The sequence below is a fragment of the Dryobates pubescens genome, chromosome 24 (assembly GCF_014839835.1).
Source record: "Dryobates pubescens isolate bDryPub1 chromosome 24, bDryPub1.pri, whole genome shotgun sequence".
NCBI classification, from domain to species: Eukaryota; Metazoa; Chordata; class Aves; order Piciformes; family Picidae; genus Dryobates; species Dryobates pubescens.
This window is the reverse complement of record NC_071635.1, coordinates 5,521,180-5,545,378: the sequence shown is the minus strand read 5'-3', so window position 1 is coordinate 5,545,378 and position 24,199 is coordinate 5,521,180. Positions and strand designations below refer to the sequence as shown.

Here is a 24,199-nt window from a genome sequence, read left to right as displayed (position 1 = left end):
CCCAGAGTGCAGAAGGTTCGAAATTAGCCATGCTTTCTCTTGGAGCATGCTAAAAGAGTGGTGGTTTACAGATGTAGTTATATCTTGCTTGTGTACTGTCAAAACCAGACTAGATTGCCGTGTAGCTCCTGGCAACAATTAGGCATTTGTCAGCACCATTGGTGCATAACCAAAAAAGGTATTACTCGGAGGGGAAAAAAAAAAATCTTTGAACCATTTTCGGTTTCTGCTGATGATTGCAAAAATAAAGAGAGCAAAAGAACATTTTAAATTGTGAGCATGGAAATTTTCCTCCAGTAAAATAAGCTGTTAGTTTTTCGTAATAATTGGTTTAAATCCCAGTGCTTGAAAAGTTAACCTTTATATAGAAATTCACATTATGTAATGGAACCTGTTTAAGAGCACATTTATACTCATTAATTTGAACTAACAGAACTATTCTCACCTGTTCTCACACATACTGAAATACACACTGAAAGCCTGGGACCAGTTTTATTGCTCTTCTAGATTGAAGTGTTTAGGCCTCCAAAATCCACCAAGTTGGATTTCTGCTGGTGCTGTGTGTAATTTTATATTGCTATGAGCTGCTAAGTAATGTGTAAGGGAACTCAGAAAGCTGTGGAATGGCTCACTAAGAGGAGACAGCAACAGGAAAGGGACTAGGGAATAGGGCTTAACTTTCAAATTGTATGTTTGACCTCTGTCAGTCATTTGCTTTGCACTGGGGAAAATATAAATGAAACCATTGCCTTTTTGCAAACTTTGAGAAATCTATTTTGCAAAAACTTGCCATTTTGAACCTTGGAAGGAAAGGGGAACTTAACCACAAATGCAAGAACAGTCTCAGGTAACATTTTTTAATAGACTATCACCACACTTTCTTTGAAGTATTTTTCTCCAGATACAAAATACATACTCCTTCCTGCACAAACCTTTTTGAGACGCTTGTTTCCTTCAGTTCCCTTCATTTAACTCGGGTTATCTGAAGGTATTAGTATATTGCTGGGTATTGTATCTGAAGGTATTAGTGTATTGTTGGGTGATTTTTACTGGATTGGGGTTAGTGCTTTGGTCAGGATATTTTTTAAATCTGGAGTTGTTTTTCTAGAGCCGTCTCTGCAGGTGTTCAGCAGGAGCCCTCAGCAGAAGAGGGAAGGAAGAGTTTGCTCTCAGTCCTGCTCTCTGATGCTGTTGCTTCCGTTTTCCTTTCATCCACAAACTAAGGCAGCAGGTCCTCAGAATGTGGGCTATTGCTATGGATCCTGAAAAATGACCAATGTCAGCAGGGCCAGGATGGGCCAATGCCACGTTTGCAATGCTGAACATAATCACATCCTGAGCACATTTGCGACTGTGCTATGCACTGTCTCACGCTAGACAGCACTAATAACTGTCTGACTTGTCAATATACCACAAAGCAAGTCTGTGAAGACTCTGATGTCTGCAATCATATCCAGTTGTGATTTAGGGGGCCTGTTTATTTTAATAGTTCCCTTAGTTCTACTGATGCATTCTAATTGAATTCAACTGAATTATTTCCCTGTCTGCTGCTAGCCTTCTCCCTCCTACAGCTTTCTGGCAACCATATCCAGGAAAAGCCTTTAAAAGAAGCACAGAACATCTTCTGCATTCTTGTGCAGTGTCAGTTCCCTTGCTAGCAGGCAGAGCACTAGATAAGCAAAGAAGATCTTGTTCCACCTGGCCTCCCTTGCAGGTCCCCATACTGAGCAGTGCTGTGTGGCAGTAGCAGCAAGATTTTCACTCATACATGTATTTTTAAATGCATTAAAAATATCCAAATTCTATTTCTTTTTCTATCCACAATCTACTGCAATGGTTAATTGTGGCTGCAACTGTAGATCTCTCAGCATCAAAAGTAACTCACAGAGCGTAGTATAGCTTAAGCCATACTCTAAGGCATAGAGTCATCTGAAATTACGCAAGATACTTGGGTTTGCAAAAACCTGAGTGCTTGTGGTACGTTCATGAACCTTGTCTGGCGAGAACATTCTCAACTGATGAAAGATTAGACAGGTGGAAGGGGAATGGAGAGGGCTTTGAAGAATTTCTTCTTTTAAAATTTGCCTTTGAAGACTGCAGGTTATTCTACATATATTCAGAAGATTCAAATGCAGTCAGTCTCATGACAATTTTAAATGTTCAGGGTTTTCCTGCAAACTTCCTAGGAACGGGAATTCCGATACATGCAGTCTTGGCAAAGTACTGCCCTGGTTTTGTTTTCTAAATGTGAAACTCCCACTGAAATCACTTGGTCACTTTCTATTAACTTCAGCCTCAGTTGGAGCAATTTTAAGAGGAACACTCAGGGTAAAGTTCCATAGTGCTACAGGCAAGAGAAAGTTTAAAAATAATAAATGGAATTCTACTAGCACATTTGGAAACTTTAATTTATATAAATGGCCAATACTGGACAAATATTTTCACCTTAAAATGAAGCCACACAATGGTGGTTTGATATTTAAGGAGACACAGAATATGCCTTGGCTACAAGTGATGCATGCAGCCAATTCCTTTAAAATAAGGTCAAAAATAAAAATCTTGCAAAATACTAACACCTTTGTGTTGTGACTGACGAGTTCAAGTGAATTATTGTAAATTATTTATTCATGGTATTCTTTGGACTGCACAGTAAGACATGTCTTGACTGTAGTTTTATTCCTTTAGGGTGGCCTATAACTGTAAAGCAAAATAATGTTTTTGAGTAAATTTTATTTCCCTCCAGATGGTTTCTACAGAATTTTGGCAACAACATGCAATGATTAGTATGGTTGCCCTTTTAATCTCACACACTTTACACAGACAAAACATATTCTTCCCAAACTATCACAGACCATTCAGCAGATCTTTGACTATCAAACTGTCTTTGATTATCACAATAAATAGAATATCCTGACCTTATTGCTTGGGGGTTAGATAAAATCCTCTAAGCACATAGCTATTTAAAGAGAGGGTTATATGGTTCATACTCTTGCTAGAGTAGCAGTATGTAAACAGCCAGTGCTATCTTACATTTGTTAAAGAGACAGCATCTCTCTCACTCCGCATCTTGAATATACATACACCAGCTAGTGTGCACTTTTTCTATGCATATTTCTGACATTAACAATCCTGGGCTCTACTAAAACCTAGCTTTGGAGACCTGTTTCCCTTTTGTAGATGAAAGATTGGATAATTGAGTGTTGCAGCACACAGAAACGCAGAATTTTAAGTGGCATGTGGGAGACGTAACTAGCTAAGACAGGTGTTGTATCAAAAGGATACAAGGATTATTTGAATACTGCTTCCTGCTTTCTGATCACCACTGCCTATGAATGGCACAGTGAGCAAAAGCTCAAATATATGGGCCTACCCATTTTGTCCCATGACAAAAGTTTCAAATGCTGAATCTTAAACAAGAAGAGAAGTTTAAGATTTAAAGAGCCCTTTTCTGTCCTAACTTTATTACTGTACTCTTTAAGCCATTGAGGGGAGATCAACAAAGGAATAATATTTACTTACAGCATTTGCAGATCTAATGCTTACAGCATAGTTGCTTATGTCATTGATGTTGGTTTATTTGAAAAAAAAAAAAAGTATTATTATGAACAGTCTGACTAGTGTTTTAAGTAATTTCCAAGTAGCTGAAGTACGTGGGGTGCATTAGAAAGGTAATGTTATCTGTGCATAGCTAAGTGAGTGATGATTCCCAAGTTTGGGGTTGTGTTTTTGGCAGTCAGTGCTTTGCACTGGTGAGTGCAGGAGCTTGATTCTAGGCCAGACCAGAATACAGTAAATGTAAAGTTTGCTTATGAAAAGTTATTTCTGTCTTATCTACAGAACTGAAACTGAGGGTAAATGTTTTATTCTTTCCTGACCTTTCCCCCCTTCCCTTTAAAATACTACAGTATTAGGTTAATTGACAGCATTATGAAAATTTTTATATTTACTTTTGAAAACTATCTTTACCATGCCCAAAGCAGAAGATAATTTGGTTTGGTTTTATTAAAATCCTTTCTGAACTTTTTACACTGTAGCTATTCTTCTCAAATGAGTCATACAATAACCATTCCTAGTTTGTAGCCAGTTCTCCAAAGAAGCAGATGAAAAAAGAAACAACTTCCTTTTAAGGGAATGAGACCTGTTTGTAATGATAAACCTCTTTCCATTTCTATTTGAAGACATTCTCCATAACCCAAGAACTGATAGCTGTAAAAACACTAACTACTTTATTTGGATTACAAAAACATTCATAGCTATAGAACATTGTTTAATGTTAGCCTAAAGCATCTGTATATACAGCCACACATTGGAGTACTGTTGAAATTACACATGGGACTTGTCAAACGAGCAGCTAGTTTACCAGAAATCTACAAGAAACATCTTGGAAGTTGTTTAATTTCAAATTATTTAATATTTTAAATAAATGAGTTTAAACAAAATTACCTAATATTGATGTGGGATGAAAACAACCCAAGAGTGTGTAATTGTATAAGTAAGCTAGCAATTTCTACTGAAGTGTTGCATGAGTCCCACAACTTAGCATACTGCTTGAATACTATTCACATATTCTTACAAATGGGAGAAAGATCTGTGTCTCACACATGGCTGTAACAACTTCTGTAACCTCTGAGAGCCACTGTAATTATAACAGCTATGTTATATATCCACTCAATTTCTGCCCACAGAAACTCTAATAGGTACTTAGGTACCTCATTGTGCATTTCCCTCTCAGGCTGAGGTCCTTCCAAGCTTCTTCCATTAGCCCTGCACTAGTAAATAGTGTAATAATAATAGTACCACATGAAAAAAAAAAAAAAGTTTAAACATTAAAAACTTGGGATTACTTGTTGGGTTTTATTTGGGGGGGGGGGGGGGGGGGGGGGGGGGGGTGTATGGTTGGTGGTGGTGGTGGTTGGCTGGTTGGGTTGGGTTTTTTGTTTGTTTCAGGGTTTTTCCTTTTGTGGGTGGGATCATTTTGCAACTCAGAATGTCCAGAAATGTATTCTGATTTTAGTGAACTTAGGTAAGAACCAGATTTCAATATCTGGTACTGTAAGGAAAATAGCACATGTCAAGAGACTCCCAATAAATTTTTAAAAGTTGGCCAGCTAGCCACAGTTACTTTATTTATCTTTTCTAAGATGCTGGACTACAGGTTAAAATTTTTCAATATATTAATTTTAAATGAGTGTTACTGCATACAACTAAAAATATTTCACTGGATGTGTTACTTAGATATGAAATAAGAATAGAGTTATAAACTAGCTAAGGATTGAAGGGGAAAAAGCCCTGATATTAAATGCAGATGCAAAAGCAGAGATGAATTGTCTAAGTTGTACTGCCATCCATTTAGCCCTGAACCCCTGACACCATCGTTTATTAGAGAGATGGAGACAACAGAATTCTTTGTAGCACAGATTTATATTACCAGAGGAGCTACAGCAGACTTCTTCTGTGTTGTTAAAATAAATTAATCAAAACCAGCAGGGAAGCGTCCTTGAATTACAATGGTTGCATTATTCAGAAACTGTAAAGACTCAATTTTTAAGGAAATTCAGAAGACATGTAGCTTGGGAAAGAGCCAGTTGGTTTTTAATGCTGCCATTTTTAACAATTCTTAATATAAGAAACTGGGTATTGTTTCAAACATATCTTTGGCATGTATTTTCAATTATTTTATTTATTATTATGTATTAACCCAAGCATAATATGGCATCTCTTGTCCTAAACAGATTCTGGAGTATTTTAATGACCTTTGGCCCAAATGTGTGCCAGTCTTAAGACATGTTGGCTAAGTCAAGGATGCAGTTCTATACATAGAAGGCTGCAGCCCACAGAGTCATCAAATACAGAAATGCTATAGCAAGAGGACTACTGTCTCTCTCTTGTAGGAGGTAAAGTAATTTTTTCCTGACAAAAATTGCAAAGAGGAAAGGGATAAGAGTAAATAATGTAATCAAAGCATGGGCACAAGCTGGAAAGTAGTCTCTCTCCTGTAAACTGAAATCACTGCCAGTGGTCAGAACCACAGGTACACATTTCTTGCTAGGATCACTCAGGAAATTACTCAGCAGTGCCACAGCCACATACTTAATGCACAGCATTAACTTTCTGCAACACTCTGCTTATGACAAGAAGGGTGGGCCTTGATAAACAAAATCACAATTTTAAGCAGCATTATTTTATATTTGATGCACACTTTTAGCATAGGCAGAGTTTTTATAAATTCATGCTACTAAATATGACAAACAGCTATCACCACTGTTGCTAATTCCATTAAGTGATGTGTAGCTCACTGTCCTGCTTGACACACAAGTGTGGCATATCAGTCAGCTGTGGCCGAGCACTGATTTAGTCACACATAGGAGGTACATGGGTATGGCTCCATTTCCTGAAGACAGGGAACTGAAGTGTGAAATTGTCAGTAGCTTAGATTTTTTAATAATAGAGGAGCACATATAAAAAGCTTTGTGGTTTTGAAATCCATCATATTTCCTGTGCCTTATAACTTCACTAAACTTCCAGGTACATATTAAAGTCAATTAGTGGGGACAAAACCTAAGAGAAAAACCTACTTGCTTAATTAGTTTAAATAAAGTCCTGGATAATTAGTTTAAGTAAAGTCCAACCCAGGGAGGCTGTGGATGCCTGCTCCCTGGGGGTGTTCAGGGCCAGGATGGATGACACCTTGAGCAGCCAAGTCTAGTTGGGAGGCATCCCTGCCCATGGCAAGGAGGTTGGAGTAGATGATCTCTAAGATCCCTTCCTACCTAAGCCTTTCTATGATTCTATGATTTTACTGCTATCAAACATTCATATTTTGAAAACTTAAAGATCTGAAACATGGTACAAGAGTTTGATAGTTCTGAAGAATACTGTGTTGTCTCAAATTTGAGTTATATTTTCCCATGGAACCATTTTTATTACCCCTGAGCTTTGTTGAAAATGCACTGCAGTCCTTCTAACATAGCCCCATCAGTTTCTGGAGAGTTATGTCACTCTATACAGTGTTAATGAAATCAATGTTAGAAGCAGAAATCATGCTAAGTTTCCGTTCTTTTGTCTCTTCTTCCAAAACTATAAATACAAATAAGGATTAAGAAAGTTGCAAAATGGTATGGGACTAAAACAGAAAAAGAAAATAAAAAATGGTATGCATGATGCTGCTTTCAGAGTTTATGCTTGAAAGGAAATATAATCTGAAGGAATATCTGACAATATGACAGCATGATATTCATGAGTGATTGAAACCTGTGGTAAAGGCAAAATCAAAAGGCAGCCCTGATCTGTGGCACTCTTCTGAATGCCAAACACTGAATAAAGGAAGTAGAGGCTAGAAGGGACTTGTGAAAGAGCAGTTAGAAACAGAAAAGGCAATTTGTAAGGGTCCGTTGTGTAATTTTGTACTTGTTTCCTGAGCAAGTACTTCCTTATGATTCACATCACTATATTCATTGGAAATTGATGGGTGATGTACACTCCTTAGCTCCTGGCACTGTTTATACCTGTCTGTTTAAAAGCCCTTTACAGTCAGATACAAATTTCAGCATACTGGTGATGTAAGAAGTCATTTAAAAATCAGCCGAAGATCAAGAGTGACATTTTAAGCAACTGAATAGGAATGTAGAAATGTACAGTGCTCTTTTTCACCTGGAAGAAGATAATCTGCCTTGGATTGCCTCAGAAGATAGAACTTTTCTGATACTTCTCTTACTAAGATAATTTTGAGGGAAAGGTGCTGTTACATGGACTCCTAGCATCTTCTCAAGTTTCTCTGGGAAACACGCTTTTTAAACATTGCGTAGTCTTTAAACATCTGTCACAGGTCAGCACCTTCATAAATTAAATTCAGCGTCAGCATCAGTGTCCAGTTTCCTTTTCATTTTATTATTTTGCCCTGAAACTTAACTTTTTCTTATTAATTTAAAGAAAACATGCACCAAGAGCTGCATATCAACAGGGATTGCTTTCCAGTTCTTTTTCTGCATGGAAGAAACCAGAAATACGTACACTGAAGTAGACTTTATCTCATCCTCTGTGACTGAAGAAAGAAGCCTTGATGCCAGAGATTACTGCAGTTTGTGAGAAGAAAGAGAAGAATGAATTCAACCTCACCTCTTGCACCCCACCCCATATTCCACACAACCTCAGCAGGTTTGACAGACACATACTTGCTTCACAGTACTACCTGAAGGATGCTAAGAGGATTTTGCCTTAAAGACTCCTTAGCTGTGTGCTCGGTCCAAAGCTACAGCAAAGATACATTTCTGACCAGTAAAGCACAGTTGTGGTAGGATCTGCAGTTGAGTTACTGCTTCAGGTTGTGACTTGATATATTGAAATGATGGAGGAATTAGAGGTACACAAGGGAGCCAAGTGAAATAGCCAGAATGAAATTTGAGCACACATAAGTATCATCTTGCCTGAGAGTGTCTTACAAATATAAAACCAAAGAAATCAAAAAAGTTCAAGGAAGTTTTTAAGTGAAACTACAGTCACAAAAAAACCCCCACCAAACAACCAAAAAAAACCCCCAAAAAACAACCAGCAAACCAAAAAAACCCACAAAACACCCAAAAAAACTAAAACCACCAAACCACCAAGGTTGGTTTCAGAACAGTAAAGGGTTTTAGAGAAAGATTTGCCATGCTGTTGCCTGGAAAGAAAATATTCTTTGTTAGAGGAAGGGTTCTTTCCCACCCTTTTCAATTTCATCTAAGACTGTCCTAAAACATTATCCCATTTATGCTTCTCTATTTTTATCCCAGGATTCAGCAGCTGATGAATCATGCCAGGGTTTAATTCTTGAGAGCCAGATGATGCAGGAATCCAGAAGGCCTGAATTCAAGCCTGATTTGAACAGGCCAATGCATCTTTAGTTATTGCTTGACTCAGTTAGCACCCAATATGTATTTGGGCTAATTCCCAGTCTCTGCAACTTTTCTAGGCCTCTTATGCAAATCAGGCCTGGAAGCAAACAACAAGCAAATGACCCAGAAGGCTGGTCCAAGGCTGGGAACCATTGTTCTCAGGCTGTGCATTTCAGTGATCCATTTGTTCATGTAGTAACCCTCAAATAAAAATGACAGGCCACAAAGATAACTATCTCCTCAGGCTTAATTATTGCACCCTTCATACAGTTGTTGCTAGTGCTGTTTGCCAGAGAGAGAGGCATTCATGGTCCTCTCACTACATTTAGATTCACTGGATTGTTTTTCTTTGTTTCTGTGAATACAGAGAAAGAAAAGTGTAACCCTAAGAGTTAAAAAAAATTCTGCTTTTGTTGATTGATGAGGTTTTAAAGTCAAATTCCTTTTGTAGTCACAAATTGTGTTACGAAATCAGAAATCTTGGGAACATTATCCTGGTGATCTGGAAAATGGCTTTAAAATGTAGCACACTTGGAGCAGAATCAGGGACTTTCAAGTACAGATTTGGTTATGGAAAAGTGAGTTGGATAACACCTGTACTGATCTGTTAATTCAAAGCCATTGTCTAAAAATGGGTTTAAGCTGCAAAACATGGGTATATTTCCAACACCTTAGATGTTCAAGGATGCATTCTTGGATTTGGTTTTGGTGTACTTTGTAGGAGTTTATTCTTCATCAGACTAGCAAAATAACCTTATTTTCAAAAAGCTAATATTACAGACTGAAGATATGCCTGACAGTCTATTCAATAGCCAGGTGTGATATTACTACTGAATGTTCATAATAATGTGTAAAATAGGTGCAGAAATATTTTTTTTGTTTCCTCTTTAAAGGACTGTGACTGTCTCATTCTGAAGACCTTCTGAAATACTCCCTTTTAGTTAGATTTTAAAAGATCAAAAATATGTCCTAATTATAATGTTGTGAAACTACAATCAAACCCTGATACAAATGTATGGAGCCTTCCTTAAGGGGATCACATTCTATTCATATGCAGAGAATAACAAGTAGAAGTGAAAGAAAGATATGGAATGATTAATAATATGATTTTATTCATTCGTTGATTCCCAATGTGGTTTAGATACTTTTTTCCCATGTGACCTACTCTAGGAGATCCTGCTCTGGCAGGGCTTTGGACTAGGTGGTCTTTTGAGGTCCCCTCGCACCCCTAATGTTTTGTGATTCTGTAATTTGTCTTGAAATCCAGGAGGATTTGCATATAAGACATTTGTCTGATCCAGGAGGTACTAAGCTCAGCAATACTTAGCAGCTTCAGTAAGAAAATGTTAAAACTAGCAGACCAAATTCTCCAAAATGTATCTGTCTTTCCATTCAGTTACCTCTGATTTTTGGGGAGCGTGAATAAGAAATAATATGCCTGTGTCATTAAAAGGTGATTATTCAGTCTGGACATAAAAAACACACTGCTAATTCACTTAACAAGGGGATTTGGGGGCTTGAAAGGAAACAGTGTTCTAGTTGTGATTTCCACTTCAGTTTAATGGCTACTATCTTCCCCTAGACACTCCTAAACATGCACAACACGTCTTAAAACTGACTTTGGCTGAGAGTATGGATACCACATGATAACACGTTAACATTTTGCTGCATAAACCAATGATGTAATTTTGTTATATATTATTGTAACAAATTCCTCCACCTTTGTGAGTGGCTTATTTTATATTGATCAGCATTATCAGACTTACTCCACTGACTGAGAAATTAGGTAAAACCATTCTAATTTCCAAGGTACCAAGTTTTTTGGAAAGCAAATAATTCTGAAACTTGGGAATCTTTCAGTAAATATGTCAAACAGCTGCTCCTCTGTAAGAACCTTAAGCACTGAGTAGTATTAGATGTTGGAATTTTCTTAAAGCCTCCATGTGTAGTGATAGTTGTTTTTCTAATTCTAAGAATTTCATAAGCAGGTCTTACACTACCCATTCTGCAAGCATTATTTCCATGTGCAGGAAGATTCTTATGCATATGTGATAATATATTAAGTTATTTTTTCCATTCAGATTATTTTAATATGCATCCTCTGTAATTAAATCAGTGGCTTATGGCAGCTAGTCTTTGTAGTGATCTCTGCAAAATAGGAAAATGCAGTTTGTGGAACAGAATGCTCATCAGCCACATCTGCTAAGCTCTAGTAGTTCAGAGATTTCTGTCATGAAATTTCACGTAAAGCAGAAAGTTTCCTACATTTCTTTCAGTACAAAGGAAGTTCACTGGGGGTGATGGGCAGTATTCTAAGCAAGTAACAAGGTTTGATGTCTGAGGCATTGTTTGCCCACACTTTCCAGTGGATTTCACTGAAAGTGATATGTAAGCAAGTATCTGTACTTGTGTATTTAAATAAGTACTACCAAGAGAATGGTAAGAGGAAGCAGATTAAGAATTTCTGTCAGAGAAGACAGGGATTTAGAGAAGAAAACAGAGAGATGGTCTCTTCTGGAGCATTAGTGGTAGTGGTTTAGTAAAGCTAACAAAACTCATGACATCGGTCCCTTGGTCTTAGAAACACTTCACATTACACAGGTGTAGGCAACCATAATACATTGCACAAATCTCCACGTGGATGCTTTTCTTCTGCTGGCTTTTCTTGCAGGACCCTTAGAGCCTTTCCAATGTGATGTCAGTTAAGCTGTTAAGATACATCTACAACATGATGAATGTGCCAACATGAGGAGTTACTGTCTGACTTGTCAGGCCACACCTGTGCCTGCTGAAGGTGTCACCACCCACAGCTGTTCTACACTTTCTTTCCTTCTCCCTATCCTGACCTAGAGGTTTCTATTGTTTAAGAAATAACCTGCACATTGCAACAATACAAACCTGTCTATTTGCAGAGTTGAAGAAAGCAAGAGGGCAGTTACAACTAGTCCCCTCAACCAGTGAACAGCTGGGAGATACGTCCACAGTCTAAATTTTCTCCTCAGCTTATATGTTATCAGTCTTTTAATAAATGGTATCTAGTTCCTAGCAATGTCACTCTAGTACCTATTGTTAGCAATCATTTCACTCTCTTATATGCAAACTGAAATGCCTTAAACTCAATTGAATATCTTTGTTCTTGCAAAAATTTCCAAGAGAGGTTGGAAATTAAATGTACAGTTACCAAATAACTTGGAAAAAAGTTACATTGCACAATAGTGTTATCAGCATACCCTGAAGTCTGAGGGGATTTTATTCTTTTGAGGGGAATGACTTCTGTTAGACACTGAAATTGTAGTAAGTAGATCCCTAGCAAAAACTGCTACACCCTTCCCAGTGAGGATTTTTATTCATGATATCTGCTTCTAATTAAATAACTCCACTATATTATGCATACTAAGACCCAGTCCTTTCCCCTTTAAAGCCAATGGCAAAGCTCCCATTGAGTTCATGGGAAAAAATGTGAGAACTCCTTTGTTAAGATTTCCCTTATAGTAATTTCAGCTCTTCGGTTTTTAAAACAAATATTGAGACAGCAAGCAGTTTCTGATGCTCCTTGTATTAGGCAGAGAGTACTACAAAGGGGAAATTCGGTCTTACTAAATTATGTTCCCCTGTCATGCCATTTGTTTTTCTTTCTGTTACTGTAATGGGCAACAATGGACATGCAATTGTGTTACATTATCTTTATTTTAGAAACTTTCTTGACATTCAATCTTGTAGCAATTTATACCATACATGGCATGTTTATTCTATAGAGAACAGACAAAATGAAAACAGCAGTATAGAAAACTATAGCTTACCTACTTTCTTCATAGTTTTGACCCATCACCAGTTCATCTGCTAATGAATTGTAATTTAAAACATGTTTACAAAACCCAAAGCACCCAGCTTCTTAACTGGGACCATATTTCTAAAATACACTTACAAAAAGGCAAGTTTATAAAATAATGATTCTACAGCTATGTAGTCCAAGATGACCTAACTCTTTTGGCGCATTTGATGTCCCATCCCAGATGCAGGAGGAGATATCAAAGACTCAAAGGATTCAAAATACATTTCTGTGGAAGTAGAAAGAGGGCTTGTAGGCTGTGTTTCCCTGCTAAACAAGAAAAGAATATTCTGTGCTGTGCCCAGGGCTGCTGCACATGATAGGGAGCTCAGGGAACAAGCCCATTGGCCCTGAGCTTAGAGCCAGGTTTTCATTATAATTTACTTTCCACATAAGCAATAAATAAAGCAGCCACTTCTTCACTGTTCTTAGCACCCCACTGAGAGCAAGGTGCTGAGGTGTTTTGAAGATTTTTTTTTTGCTTTCATGCTCAACACCATGTTTATTGGCAGGTAACCAAAAAAGAGCACTTTGATTTTGGTGCACACTGAAGTGTTTCAGTCTAAACATGCATTAGACTCATCCTAACACCCACACTGAGTAGGGACTATAGATTCTAATGAAATGGGACAGATGGGAAAAATTACAGAAAAGGAAAAAGAAATCCACTGTGTAACTTGTGTACATTAGGTCTGAAATTTAAAACCTTCAAGCTGATATCCAAGGTTGTTTTTTTTACTGCCAATTTCATTCCAGACAGTGAACAGTGCTCATAAGTGCTGGTTGCAATCTAAATGTTATCATTTTTGTCCAGGGTTAATTCCATGCAGAGAATTGTTCCTTTCAAACTTAAAGCTATCTCCGCAAATCAGTCTTGTTTTATAGAGTGCTAAGCATGAAATATGGCCCCTTAAAGTATTTTCTGTGCTAAATATTTCTGCTGTACATATGAAGAACACTGAGTTCTGTAGTTGCAAGAAAGCCCTTCCATGATATGCAAAAATCTCTGTCTTCTCTCAAACAATCTGACACAAGCCTAAAGGGCTTTGTAAACAACATTTCCTGTTGTGATATTTTAATGTCGACTAGGCCAAAAGTCTTGCTGTTACATTCACATTCACAATAAGAATGCAACGGCAGAAAACACAGAACAATTAAACAGAATAATGCCATGCAGTGTATTTTAAATGTTCTCAGCCAAGAAATTAAAAAAAAAAAAAAAAAAAAAAAAAAGAAGCAGCAGCAAAGCTGTATACAAAGCAGCCAATATAATTTAGTAGGAATACACTGGGGATTTTTCATTTGTTTAGTTTCAATCAGTGTGAATTCTGTTGTTCATTCTATTTCATTGAAAATTCTCCTGCCATGAGAGCTGGAAAGGTATCTGTTGGAAACAAGTACAAATGAATGCTACCATGTATCCAAAGCTTGCTTGTATTTGCCTAAATACTGTGCAAAGCGTGCCAAAACCAGCTTGGTAAGTAGTTCTGTATATCCAAAACAGGATATACAATCATGTACTAATTCAGCCTGCAGTTTCTAAACAACTAGATGGGACTTCAATACTAAGCATTTCCACTGGCACAATAGCTGGAATGCAAAATTTGAAACCAGCCTGTGGAAGTACATATAAACCTTTGCTGCTAAAGGTGTATGAATATTTTCCCCCCTTATTTTCCTAACTAGCAATGGCAGATTTTCAGTATAAATAGAACATTTTCTTTAGGTTTCAGAAACTTCAGTATGTTCCTTTGTTTTGCAAAATAAATTAACCTGACATCCATAAAGCTCAACCTCTTCCCAGTTTGTCAATGAAAGTTTTATCATTTGCTTATGTGGAAACTTCACTAAGTCATCTAAACATGTGCAAAAATGTATTGGTTTTAAAACAGGTCAAAGCTCATAATGCAGTAAAAATCCCCTCCAGGAAAAAAAAATAGAATAGATAAGCCCCCAGTTTTCTGCATAACTCCTTATGTGAAAAAATATGTAAATATGCCTTACAGGGTTTTCTGAATATCAGCAAATACCAGCTGTGTCAGACAGCCTGAAGAGTGAATTTGAGAATAAGAGTTTGTCCGGGCTGCAAAAACAAACTATGTTTGGAAATGTATTAGCCAGCAAATTTAAACAAACAGTTTTAAATACAGTCCAAGTAAGGCAAGTTGTGTTTAAAATCATGTAGGTGAACTCTAAACTCCTCTCCTTGTGCTGCCAGAGTTCAACCAGCATGTTTTAAACATGGCTTGTTCTGTCTACTGTTATGCATGAAGTTGTATTCAAATTCTGTTTAAAATGTTAATTGATACAAATAAGGAAATATCAGCAGGGTCATGTTAGCTCAGTACTGAGCCTTTACTCAGCATGCTGAGCATCTTAATTTCAAATACAGTGACCGATAGTAGGATCCTACTTGACTATGCATTAACAAACATATTTTCAGAAGCAGATGACAAGAATGCATCAACTCAACTCCAGGATGACTTCTAATGTCATCTGGAAATTATCTGAAACACCAGTCGCTTCATCTTACTACAAGGATGATTCCTATGCCATCAGTGCAGAAGCAAGCAGGGGAGAAAAACCCCACTGCTTTAGCAACCATGGGTTATGCTCCTCTGTGTGACTTTGCAAGTGAAGTGAGCCAAGACCATGAGTATAACATAGCTGTACTGGTCAGGTCTGAACAAGAATGTGGTGACTAGAATTGCAGCTTTTACTAACCTAGGTTTATGCCTGAAAATGTGAGCATTTGCCAGTAGTGACAATGTAAGAGAAAAACAGGAACTTGGAAAATACTCCTTAAATCCAGCAGCTTTGATGTACTTGGTAGATAGGTCAACTGTCTGCTCCACGTACCTCCCATGTATGTGACAATAACATGCTTTGCCTTACCTGAGGATCAATGCTATAACTGTGCCAACACATCCTACCCCCCCATTTTTTCCCTACTACACAAAGTGTAAAGGTCAACTTGGTGGAAGCCACTTAGGTTTGCTCTGCACATGTCCAGTATTTCAGACAAATGCAGGGAGAAAGCCAAACCACAACAGAGCCCACATCTGTGTGCATCCAGCATTAAGTAATCTTGTTCAGACATCAACTTTTTATGCTGTTGGTTCATATTGTTACCAAGTCTTTGAGTTTCACTTTCAGTTTCAGGTTCCAATGAATCCAAAATGATGAAACTGAGACTTAAACTGAAATCTGAGCATTTTGATGGACAACTGCACAAGTCTAAAATGACCAGGCAGTCAGTTGGCACATGTCATTACTGAGCCAAAGGTAGAAGTACTGTTTGCACAGCAGCAGCAGAAATGTATTGCAGAAACTGGCAAAATGGTCACAAACTGTAGAAGTTTTGCATGAAGCCTCCTCGAGGTTGTTAGCTTTGAATCCTGAATTATTGAAATACTTTGTAGGATTAGTTAGGACTATAGTTAACATTTACTAGACAATAGAAAACTGCATGATATTTGGCATGTTTGGATGTAAGACAATGTTCATAGCATAGCGAAAAATTTCAGGCTGCAAAATCACGTTGGTAAGAGTTTTAAAATATCCATTAAGTCCTTGTAAGTAACTTAACATGTGAGAGCATAGGCATTATACCTGTAGCTGTGCACTAGAAAACTGGCATGGTAGAAATTAAAGGAAGGCAAATGTTGCCCTTTCATTTTTCTAAAAATTGACTTGAAAAAAAAATTAATTGAAAAAGTACAGAAGATCTGTCAGCACTTAGAAAAATATCCTCTGTGTTTCTCCTCATACATCTACATACTGTTCTGCTGCTGCTGCTGAATCAGGGGGAGATCAGGATGAATGCTCTTGTAGGTATAAAGTAAGACAACATGATTCCCTTTGAAGATACCTTTCTTGCTGAGGGGTATGTGTGTAGAAATTTCTTTGTGTATACTACATACAGACCAGAGTACTTCCAGAACTGGTGTGATCTGAATTCAGTAACAACTAAGGCACCCTGTTGCAATAACATTCATTTGCCCAGTGTCTCAAATACGGAAACCTCCAGCACAAAAGCTCAGATAGATTCTTAAGGATGGATTCTTAAACATCTCTTCATTTTTACTGATCAGAAAGAGAGGACTGAATTTCGTTTGAAATGCTTAGAGGTCTGAGTCATGGAACTTACAATCCTTGAATACTAGAACTATTTGTTAAGTTCTCAAATTAACAGGACTTTGACAGATACAAACAATGAGTTCATCAAATTACTGTTTGGTTTAGGTAACGAATATGCTGTGAATAACAAACCTCCACTGCAACCAGATAATTTAATGTACTTACATCATGGTTGAATTATTAATGTAAATCCTCTATAGGACTGCTCCATTAAATTATCTTTTGCATAAGAAATGCTTCTTAATGTATATAACATAGCTGGTAGTGTTAAATGTTAGTAGAAAAACTCATAGGACTTTCTTTCAAATGCTACTCCAGAAACCCATCTGTTATTTTGTACTTACAGGTTTAATGTTTTTTTAAATTAAAACCAGCAAAGACTTTTACAAGTAAAAAAATATCTGTGATAGTTGTAAAAACCCCATTCTTTCATACATCTCACAGTGGAAACAGAAAGGACATCACATATCACTTTGTTCTTATATACCTTGAATTCTTAGCCATCTAGGGTCACTGTTGTGATTTCCTGACCATCTCCAGCTTTGGGAAACTATCCTACAGCACAATAGTGACATGGTTTAGTGTCTTGGTGCAAACACAGCACAACTAATTTTCTTACAGCACACTCATTTTCCTTAGCTTTATACTCCTGAATATATATTTTTTTTTTGCCAGTTACATTCATTTATTATACATCCTTCTTAGCACCACATATCATTTGAATGATATTTAAAACAGATCTTTTTTAAAGTCAGTACAATGTGTGTGGACAGAATACAGCATATGCAGATGTATTTCAACTGAAAATAAATTTCTATGGAGTATTTACAATATTAGTAGACATCATAAAGTAAATTGAGGTACGGAGCCCGGGTTGGAAGGAGGAATAGTGTTAAGCAGTTAAATGACTGCAGAAAACAAGTCAAATATTTTCAAAATTTACTTACTGAATAAGAGTAAAATATAGACAAACAAAATGATACTTTGATATACATCTAAAAAAACCACCAATCCTTTTGTTGCAGTCTCACATCTAACAAATTAATGAAGTGCCTTGAATCTAATTCAACGGTTGTAAAATTATGTGCTGATGAAAAATTCCTGTATTTTGTGCTGGTGAGAAAAATTACAGAGATATTTCTTAGGAAGGCAGCAAATCTCTCTCTATCTCTCTGTTAATACTTTGCATGAAGATGGAAAACAATAGTTCATGCTACAGGCAAAACTCTCGTTGATTTTAGTGGAAACGCTGCTTGCATATATGGTTTTAGAGCTAGGCAAGGAACAATGAGAAGGTTTAATAAAACCCCAATGATGTAATAAAACAGTATTTTAAAAGCATAAAATGAACTAGTAAAACTTGCTTCTGGTAGTGAGCTGCAGTGACATATTTCATTAGCTTTAAAAACAGTGTGTTTCCTTTATCAAAAGGAATTTGGGATTTTTGTATCCTGCCATATTTTCTTGGATTATCTCATTTCCCACCATTTTCCACCTCTCTCCCTTTAGATCTGTGTTACAATTTCTGCTCTGCTCATCACCATGGCTAGAGTGCACTGCACCAGTCCAGGGGTATATTGTGCTCAGGTTGTGTCAGCAACCAGGTGAGCAAAACCTCTGCAGCTTTCCCAGAAAAAGACATCTCTGACAAAATTGTGGGTGTTGTGTATTGGCAATGACCTCATGGAGATATGTTGGTATGCACCAGTGGAGAAGCTGAACCATGTATTTGGGAAACAACAACAAAAACAAAACAAGCAAACAAAAAACCCAAACAAACAAAACCCTGGAAATTCCAAACCAATTTTATTGTATTTTTGAAACAACCTTTGGATTTTGGAGCCAGTAGGAGAATTACTATGCATTATTAAAACTAAAATCACTAAACTTAAATTATTATGGTGATTCCTTTTCTTCTGGGAGTTATTAGATTCATTTTTCACAGATAACAGACTAAAAGATGAAAACATTTCCTTTCCCCCCAAAAAGGTCACACACAGTGTAGCTGCAGACCCCCCACCTCGCCACGCCTTGACCTGCTGGTGGTGCCTGACCTAGAGACCCACATCTGCACATCTCTGCCAGAGCTGAGACCCCCAGGGAGGACAGTGAAGCCTGCTGACAGTGTGAGTCTCAAAGCAAGCTGTGGCCTGTCAAGTCTGAGCTTCAGGTTTTCAGCCAGATATTCCTGTCAATTTTCAAATCCCGCTGATCTTTACCAGCTCTTAAGTGTGGAGAAAGGAATGATCTGGAAGTCATAAAGCATCCAACCCACCACGTTTCAAAGACATATACACTGATATACATATACCCTTACAAAGGGTGTTCTGAAGTATTGTATTACATGGCCATTTGCTTGGGTTCATTTGCCAGAAAACAAACTCACACTTCTTTGATTTTTTTTCCTAAAAATATGTATTGTTATTTTTCTAAACTTAAATATATTTCACTAGTGGATTTTCCCATTAACAGTAAGGTACAACTGTTAACATGTGTCTAGTTTTCATGTCTCAAATTGTAGTGGTGAACCAGAACCAGACTTGAGTGTCACAGCCTATAGTGTGAATATGAAAATAAATAAATAAATAAAGGTATAGCCTATTGTCATGAGGAAGGCTAAAGCTTAACCAGAATCTTGTGTTCAAGCTACTGTGCTTTTTAACTTTTGGCTTTACCTAATCAAGGCCATTTGCCTTTTATCTTTACTAATAATATTTTCAGTTCTAGCTAGGAGTTTTCACTAGATGGCAGGATTCCACTGGCAGCTATCATCAGGGGCTTAACTTCCAAAGCAACAGTTGCACATCGGTAGGAAAAAAACGTAAGCATGTTCATGTTTTGCAAAGTACAAAAAACAAACAAAAAATTAACAGTGATGAGAAAAAAAATTATACAGGCACTCAGTAAATCATAGCTCTGTTACTGAATAAGATTAATATTATTGGCTGGAAATCACTAAAAGTAACAGTGAAAGATGTTCTGACAGAAGAACTAAAAAAAACTTCTTTTATAAAATGAGGTAGACTTTCTGCTTCTGGTAGTCATGGAAAAGTTACCTGACACAGTAAATTAAGTTTAACTAATTAACAAATGCATTGCTTAGGAAAGTTAGAACTTAAATAACTAAACTACTGATCTAAAATACTGTATCAAAGTACAAAAAATGTAACACTCAATGTGCTGCATTACCAAGATGCTAAAAGGCAATAAGATATATTTTAACCTCTCTGTCTCAACTTAACAAGGCAGAAATCCTTGTATGATGATCAGTCCCAGTATCATTTCAGCCAGTGCTATTTTGCTGACCTCAGGGTGCTGGACAAAATTTGTCCCTCTTGTCTATGGGAACAGAATGCATCTCCATACAGTTACATAAGCCTCAACAACTCTGACAAATCTTCATTGTTGTAGCAGTGGAGAAGCTGCTGCAAAAGGGTGAGAATGGATTTCTAACAAAACTACTTTTAAGTATTGTTTTTGCAATTTGAGGATGGCAATTCTTTTCCCTCTCTCTCTCCTTTTTTTTTTTTTTAATTCTGAATTCATACTATTTGTTTTGCCCTCACAGTAATTTTTAGTGTTGCTTATTAAATATAAGAGGGAATTTTTGGCATCTATTAATGTTGCTTCTAAGGCTGGATAACTTTCCAAAACCAAAGATAACTCAGTGTAATGCTTTCCAGAATTCTCAAAATAGTAAGAACATTTTCTCATGATAAATCTGTATTTATTCTATGCCTAGAGCAGAAAAAGTATCATAACTAAGTGACTGAAACAGCATTTCCTAATATGAGATTCAGTTTTGCAATATGCTGACTGCATTCAAAAACATACAGTGAATAAAAGAGGAGCAGAAAGACAAACACCATCTCACAACTCCAAACCTCTAACATTTAAGACAATGTATGCAATACTCACAAGCTACCAAAAAAAAAATCATTCCTTTTTACTGAAACAGACCTAATCAACACTTGGAGAATTTCTGCAAATCAGAGATTTTTAGCAAAACCAGAGATTCTTAGCAAATTCAAAGAGGCATCACAGTAAGACCCACTCTAAGCATTTCCCTGGAAGCAGTATATGTTTAAACAAACTGTTGTCTTCTCTCATGTCCACAAAACATCAATAACATCTTTCTCTCATGATCCTACCTTGGCGATTTGCAAAGGCTGCTTTTGCTCCTTGCCACCTTGCAATCTAAAGCCCCAAGGTGCCCCTCCGCTCATAGCAATGCAGAGATAATCCCCCGTGCCCATTTTCCTGGTGCAGTTAGGCAGCATTCATTTACAGAAGAACATGTAACACTTTGTCTTGCAGATGTTCAGCGAGCTGAAGATTTGTCTGCCAGGCAGAGCTGGAGACCCAGAGCACCACACTGTTGCTGCTGCTGTGTACTGCACTAGCAAATGTAGTCATTCAGAAGCACTCCCTCCAAGGGCACAGCCCACTCTTTCGTCAGATTTCTACGCTCAGCCCACCTTCAAAGTAGAGTAAGTAACGTTGAGGAAATGCTCACAAAGAGCCTTCACCATGAGGCAGAAAAGGCTGTATTTAAACATGGCTCTCATGACAGCTAAGTCAAAACAACAGCAAAAAGAAGTGTACATTTCCCAGTGACAATTTAGCATGTAAGTTTACTTTAGTAAATGGTGCCAGACGTTTTAAACTCTAATTTACCCTTTTTTTTTTTTTGCCTTCCTACTCCAAACAAAGAAGAAAGCATAATCTTGAGTGAAACATCATGTACATCTTCTGGGTAACTGATACACTTTGACTAATCTAGGGTTATGATTTTCATCTCTACCCCACATGCATTTTCTGCAGCACTGCAGGTATGAAAAAAAAAAAATCTAAAAAAAAGGAAAGTTTTGCAGTTTTCACATCATGGAATTGCTTCTTTTTTTGTTTCTCTCTGACCACAGTATAGCTTAATGTGCACTGCTATTTATCAATGACCTGAATTATTATTGGACTCTAATAATACCTGTTCTTATGCAGCTTGTTGCCTATCCTCTCAGAAAAGAGGAAGGAATTAGTGGAATGAAGTATCGGATCTCTCTACTGATGCTATCAATGGATGATTTGCATTTTGTCATTAAAGGGGAACCTTTCTATAAGCATGTAAAAAAGATTCATTAGGAAGTTATTTTACCAGTGCCTTCTAAGACCTGGGTTCAGTTCTGTTCCCCTTTGCTGACTAGTGTTAATGCAGACTGTAAACAGCTGAGCTCCTTCGTGTCTAGTTGGAGTGGTTTAAGACTATTCATCAAGGGTTGAATATTCCCATAGATGAGCATTAGCAACTGACACTGTAAGTGTTCCTACTCACCTCAGCCCAAAGTCAGTCTGCTTGGCATAAATCACATTGCATTTTGAACTAAACTGTTCTAAAGGAGAGTGTTCAGCAGGTGGGCAGAAATATCTTTAACAAACAGACTAGTTTCGGAAACAAACACCTCTTGCTTTGAGATCCAGGTTGCTGGGGGTTGATGTCAGATCAGCCTAAATTCCACTGAGGTTCCTGTATGAAGTGGTTTTGGGTGGCTGGTTCTAGGTCTTCAGAGATGTCAGGTCAACAGCCGACTCTCAGCATTGAATTTAAAACTTTGTATCTATGTAGTTGGTAACCAGTGAGGCTTTAAACTGAAGCCCACATGTCTGTCAATTAAGTGTCCCTGGAGGGAAACTTCCTTACACTACAATGTTTTTTAAAGACCATTAGGGAAACTATCAAGGTAGAGACAGGGTCTTCTGTTAAACTGAAATATTATGGCTAGAAAAAGTAAACAGGCTTTTAATATTCTACAGGCCTCTAATCTGTGGAAGTTACATGGTTCTCTAGAAGTTAAATCATCACATGGAAGTAATGGTAGTAACAGATAACATGGTTGGTGCTGTACGATCTATGCTCTCCAAAGGAAAAAAATATTTTTATTTTCTTCTGTGTTTGTATATATCTATGTTTAGTACTAATTACTCCAGAACAAGTGGTGAAACAACAATACCCCATCCCCCTCCAAATCCCAAACCTTTGAGTAGCCCAGTATAACAGCAAAGCTCAAAGCTTTGGGGACATTTAAAGCTGGTACCTTTCAACTCATGTAGTACTCTGTTTGAGCCTCTGTTTGAATTGTGGTCCTGACAGGAGAATGAAAGTAGGAAACCCAACTCTTTTTCTAGTCCCTGTGTTGAGGGGGATTTATAACAACAATTCAAAAACCAATTACTGTTTTTTTAATTTTGAAAGATAATTTCTTGCTTGCTCTGTAGTAAGAAAAACATTTAAGTCTGCAACTAAACTATTTCCATCATGCAGAGACCCAAAGCTTCCTATGTCCTAATCTAACAAATAATACTCTATGGACATTAACAACTCCCATTTGCTTTATATAGCTTCCTTTAATGCTTATGCTACAGCATATCTTGCTTTTTAGTACTAGTCTTATCTTGTTGTACATTCTATGCATCCTTTGGGATTTCTAAATGATGGCCAGAAACTGGTTATCATGATAAAAGTGGAGTCATCCACAGAGTTTATGAGATTTTGGTCTCTGCGGTCTCCTTAGCGTAAATAAATGGCATAAATTCTGAGATAATTTTTTTTTAATCCACTGAACAACTTAAAGATAATGGCAGCCACAGCCACTTAACCACTGCCACCATCTCCATCATTTCACTAAAACCTAAGGATCCTGTTCTAGGCAGCAACTGATAAAAATGCTGTGTCACAAAAAATAACATTATACACTCAGCAACTGACAAATGCCAGAACTCACCCAGCATCTAGCTGTGCCCAAATGCAGGTAAAACTGTGGCTTGAACCTGATCTTTGTGTTGAGACATGTATGAAAAAAATGCCAGGTCAAACCCCTACCTGCTCATTTGCTTTCAAGAACTGCCAGTCAAAAAATCCAACACATGAGCTTTGATGAGCTGTCATAAACTAAGAGCAGCCATACTTGGACCAAAGTGAGGATATCTGCCCTAAAATGTTGTCTGTGGTAGTAGGTGGGAAGTGGTTGCTTAGGAGAAAGAATAAGAAATAGAAGATAAGAATAAGAAATAATAATAGAAAATGCATACTACTTTCCTCAGGCAGCCTTCAGTGACTTCCATTCAAAAAATTCCTAAGCTGGATGCAGTTCTCTTAGACTTAGTAAGAGTTATGAACTCCTCTTCCATGAACTTTCCATGTGGTTTTCTCTTGATCTCACGTTCCTTTTGGTATCTATAACTTACCATAGGAAGTCACTCCTAGCTACACTGTGACACAAAGAATCATGTTTTCTTCTTTGAATCTGGATCTTACAGACTTATTTCATGTCCCCTGCTTCTTGGATCAGAAGGAACTGTGACCATG

At 37.3% G+C, this 24,199-nt stretch overlaps 1 protein-coding gene across 1 annotated transcript in view; it reads right to left on the bottom strand.

The window, feature by feature from the left end:
- Positions 1 to 21,321, bottom strand: part of SYNPO2 (synaptopodin 2) — a 71,710-nt gene extending 50,389 nt beyond the window's left edge. The window contains exon 1 of the mRNA XM_009911760.2: positions 20,991 to 21,321. Within this exon, the coding sequence (XP_009910062.2) occupies positions 20,991 to 21,119 (129 nt within the window). The 5' untranslated portion in view covers positions 21,120 to 21,321. The remainder of the gene's footprint in view (positions 1 to 20,990) is intronic.
- Between the last annotated feature and the right edge of the window lie 2,878 nt (positions 21,322 to 24,199).